At 52.8% G+C, this 4,991-nt stretch overlaps 1 protein-coding gene across 1 annotated transcript in view; it reads right to left on the bottom strand.

Annotated features, from left to right (window-relative positions):
* Trim25 (tripartite motif containing 25) overlaps positions 1-3,446 on the bottom strand; it is a 21,929-nt gene extending 18,483 nt beyond the window's left edge. Inside the window, exon 1 of the mRNA XM_055620051.1 lies at positions 2,760-3,446. Coding sequence (XP_055476026.1) covers positions 2,760-3,353 — 594 coding nt within the window. The 5' untranslated portion in view covers positions 3,354-3,446. The remainder of the gene's footprint in view (positions 1-2,759) is intronic.
* Between the last annotated feature and the right edge of the window lie 1,545 nt (positions 3,447-4,991).

Raw genomic sequence — 4,991 nt, 5'->3', positions numbered from 1 at the left:
GGGGGGGGGGGGGGGGGGGGGGGGGGGGGGGACGACTAGCTCACTGGCTCACTTCCAGAACTGCACTGTGAGCCTTGCACACTGAAAGATTTATCCACCATTAGTCAAACACAGATAACAGTACCCCACTCACTGTGGGTGGGGCCCACTCCACCTGACTCCAAACCAAACAGGGGCAGCCCAAGGACTTAGGTGGAGATAAATAACAGCCCACTGACCAAGGACGGAGGACCTTCCCATGTTTGGGAGAGCTTACTGCAGACTAAGGACCTGCTTCCTCCATGTGGAAGAGAGTGGAATCCTGAGTCTGCACCCCCAAAACTGGCAGCCAAGATGCTCAGGACTGAGCAGTGCTTGCTGGGATCTGGCACTGAAACAACAGCAGCAGCTGGGCTGAAAAAGACACGAACATGAGGCTGGCAGGGGGAACCCCGCTATCGGGGTTAAAAAGTCAGCAGGAATGGCTGCTCAGTCCAGCTCTGGGCTAGAAGGCTGAAAGGAAGCAGAGAGGTTCAGGCCAGGCTAGGGAGGCCCCTCCCGTCCCCACTTATTCTGCCTTGGTGAGTATGTACTTATAATAGTGCCCTCCTCGGAAACCAGGTTACTACAGCAGGGAGACAGAGACCATCCGGACAGTTTGTCCTGTCTGGGGCTGTCCTGGAGCACAGAGTACCCCATCTACCCAGGCCCAATAATAGAAATGGGAGTAATCTATATAGAGATTTTGCATAAAGTTGCATTTTATAGACTACCTCACCTACTTTCTTTATTTTCAAAACATTTTTACCACCTGTATTTATTGGTGTTCGTGTCCTCATGCATGATCAACTTGCATATGGATTTCAAGTGGGAGGACAACTCGCTGGAGTTGGTTCTCTCTCTACCACACAGGTCCCAGAGATCAAACCCGCTTATAGCCTTTACCAGCGGAGCCGTCTCAATGGTCATTGGTTGTTGTTGTTTTGAGACAACTGTCTCACCCTGTAGCTGGGACCTCAAACTATGTAGTTCGGGCTGGCCTCGGACTCATGATCATCTATCTTCCTAAGCCTCCCAAGTGCTGGAATTACAGGCATGAGCCACCACACCGGTTTCACCTATTGTTCATCGTAACGTGAGACCAGTACCACCGTGCCCCCTCTTTTATCATTTTGCAGCTGGAAGCTACGAGCAGGGTCAGGATTTAAACCTAGCTCTTGGCACAGGAGCTGGTAGGAGCCTCATCATCACCAGGCCTCCTGGCGCTGGATCCTGCCTCTGAGGCACTTCCCAGGTGACTCTCAACCTACCCAGATATCTGTACTGACTTGCCTCAAGCCAAACCGCCAGCTCTACTGAAGCAAAGCAGAGCTCCAGGCCCCAAGGGCTGGGCAGACTTTCTCCTAGAATAGCTAGACTCGGAGGTGTCCATACCGACATGGGGTGTGGTGAAGAGGTGAATTCAGAAGATGTACCTGTAGATCCAGGTGCCAAGACTCGGGGGGAAACGGTCCTGAGGAACCTGGTTAAGACCCAGAGAGCCAGGCAAAGTCAGGGAAGGGCTGTGGCAAGAGGGAGAGGAGCTGAAATCCTGGTCCTGGCACCTTTGCAAAGCTTGCCAGCCTCGCCCAGGCGCACAGTTCCTTTCAACACTGGGACAGGCCTCAACTTCCCAGACGTTTGACAGAAAATCAGATCTGATCACACTTTGACAAATGCGGCAAAGAAGGGCAGCTTCAGTCCCTGAGTCCATAGGGGGAAGGTGGGAACCTCTAAAATCACTGCAACCCGGGAAGGCCCTCAGGAACCCTGAACCCCTGCCCCCCCTTCCTGTCTTCATCAGAATGGACCCAGGTCCAGAGGCCGAATGCCTGCTCAGTCTCACAAAGGGAAATGGATTAACCAGCCGCACAGTGGCGGTGGAGGCCTTCAGTCCCAGCACTTGGGAAGCAGAGGCAGGCAGGTCCCTGTGAGTTTGAAGCCAGCCTGAGCTACATAGTTAGACTTCATCAAAGAAGAAAAAAAAAAAAAAAAAAAAAAAAAAGGACTCCAGCATAGTGCAATAGTGCGACTCTCCCTGCAGGCTTCAAGCAGAGATTCCTCAGGCTCTGCCCACACTCCCTGCCCATGCGAACTCTCCAAATCAACATAGGCTTCTGCTACACATGAGCTCAAGCCTCCAAGAATGTTCCATTCTGTGGACTCAACAGATGTGGGTATCAGTCTGGTCTATAGGGGAACAAGAAACTAGAAACTGTGAGTCAAAGCAGCCTGGTTCCCAGCAAACCTAACTTCTCTGGGCCCATTTTCCTGAACTTGTGGGATGAGCTACGAGCACACAGCTCTTGCATGCTGCCAGGATCCGGAGGGAGCCGAGGAGTGACCCCAGGGTTCATAGTTAATATTCAAAGCAGACGAAACGCCACTGGACAGACAGACACAGACTAGTGGCAGGCACCCTTCCCTGTGCCTTCGGTTGTCTGCTACGTAAAATAGACACGAGAGGATTGGAGAAAGCAGGCAATGGATGAGGGGAAGACCATATATAAAATCTCTTTGCTCTGCTTGCTCTGTGGGGCAAGCCCTCTAATGCCCAACTCACAGATGACGGCCCAAGGAGCCTAGGGTCATGAGGTCTTGTGCAGGGGTGGGAACCTCTGGCCCAGCAAAGCCTATCTCCTCCGGCAACCCACTGTACTACAGAGATACCGAGGGTGGGCCCTTTCCACAATTCAGCTGGCCTGGAGTCGTCATCTGTACCCTCACCAGCCATTCCCTACCTCCAGGTCGGCGCTGGCCTGGCTTAGGGGCGTAGGGGAGCAGGTCTTGTGTTCCACCAGGCAGATGTGGCAGATGCACTCGCCATGCTCGGGGCAAAACAATTCCCGAAGGCGGTTGTGCTGGGGACATTTGCGGCGCGACAGGTCCTGGACCGGTGGCTGCAGCGAGTGGTCCCGGAAGGCGGGGCTGTCGAGGTGAGGCTGCAAGTGCTCCTGGCAGAAGGAGGCCATGCATACGAGGCACGTCATCACCGCCACCTCCTTCAGGCAGTGGTCGCAGGCCACCTGGCTGGCTGCGCTGGAAGCGGAGGAGCGGGCGGGCGGGGTCCAGTCGTCCACGGGGGCCCGCGCCTGCTCGGCCTGCAGGAACTGCTCCACCACCGCGCACAGCACCGTGTTCTTGTGCAGCTGCGGGCGCGCCTGGTACACGGTGCGGCACTGCGGGCACCGGTACGGGGGCCCCTGGACGACCCACGTCTCATCCAGGCACGACCCGCAGAAGTTGTGGCCGCACGGGGTGGTGACGGGCTCCTTGAAGGGCTCCAGGCAGATGGAGCACGACAGCTCCTCGGCCAGCGGAAAGAGCTCGGCCATCGCGCTCCTGGGGGGGGGGGGGGACGCACCCGACGGGACGGGAACGGACGGCGGCTGACACCACCGCGCGCTGCTCAGGGAAGCAGGCGGGCGGAGAAGGAATCGAAACTGGACAGGAGGGGCGGCGCCCTGGACTTTCAGGAAGTCACGTGGGATCCCCGGGGGGCCGGGCGAGAGGTGCTGGGAGCAGAAGGTGGGGCCGCGCGGGAAGCCCAGATGGCCTCCTCCTGCGGGCCTGAGCGACCGTAAGACCGCCAGGTGCAGTTTCAGGGCCGCTGGGGTCGAGTTATCCCTGACCCCCTTCCCCCCCCCGCGAGGTGTTCCCCGACTGCCCCTCCAGAACAAGGCGGGTCTTAGCCTCTTTGAAACCAAAGCAAAACAGAACAAAATACTGTGGACACAGAACCTGATGGCTCCTGCCTCTTAATTCCCGCCACGTGGGAGGCTGAGGCAGGAGGATTGCTGCGAGTTCGATGCCAGCCTCGGCGGCGGAGTGTCTCAACATCTAATGAAACAGGGTTGGAAAGATGGCTGGGCAGGAAAAGAACTGAAACCCTGGTTAAGTCTCCACCAAATTGTCCACGGACCTCCCATTCCCCAAACCCCACAATACACATCAAAATTTTTAAGTAAAACAAAGCAACAAAATACAATTACATGGACTGTGACTGCTCTTTCCTTTCTCCTTCCCTCCAGTTTTGCTCCGTTTCTATTCAGTTCCCGCTTCCCTGATTTGAGGGTCCTGACATATAATTAGGATCCCATAGTCCCAGAGTTTCTTTGATGGTACATGACTTAAAAAATATATGTACTATTATTACAAAAGTTAGGTGTCAAAACCCATGCCCAAATCAGCTCCAGCCACCAGTCCTCAAGCCAATTAAAAGAGAAAAGCAGGAAAAAAAAAATATATATATATATTCAATGTGGCCACAAAGAGACCCAGCAAACCCCTCAAGTTCATCTTCCAGGTTCTGACATGAGATCCAAGTTTAAATAAAAGACAAAAATAACGTACAACAAACTGGGTACGGTGGCACACGCCTGTAATCCCAGCACTCAAGAAGACAGAGGCAGGTGGATCTCTCTGAGTTTGAGGGCAGGCTGGTCTACAAAGCAAGTCCAGGACAGCCAAGGCTACACAGAGAAACCCTGTCCTGAAAAAAAAAAAAACAAAAAACAAATCTCTCTCTATATATATGTACATGTATACATGTACATATAGGGATATATATGTATATCTATATATAGGGAGAGTATATGTGTATATATACATATATACATAGGTATGTTATTACACATATACACGTATGTATACATATGTGTATATGTGTATACATATGTGTGTATATGTATACATATACATACATACATATGTGTGTGTGTGTGTGTATTAACGTACATCCATGTACCAGTCAAGACCTAGTCCAGCCCATCGCTGGCCCATCATTGTTTGGGATGGTCTCATCTTGCAAACTGTTCTGACTAGCTGTTAGAACTGTGTGGAACCCCTTTCCAGGAGACAAGTCCTCTGTCCGGTTTCTTCCAGCTTGAGATTCCAGGGAAATTCCCATTTCTTTGGGGTGCACTGTTTCTTTCTTTCTTTCTTTCTTTCTTTCTTTCTTTCTTTCTTTCTTT

The sequence above is a fragment of the Psammomys obesus genome, unplaced genomic scaffold (genome assembly GCF_907164565.1).
Source record: "Psammomys obesus unplaced genomic scaffold, mPsaObe1.curated_primary_1811, whole genome shotgun sequence".
NCBI lineage: Eukaryota > Metazoa > Chordata > Mammalia > Rodentia > Muridae > Psammomys > Psammomys obesus.
The sequence above is the reverse complement of the archived record's forward strand: the minus strand, read 5'-3'. Positions and strand labels throughout refer to the sequence as shown.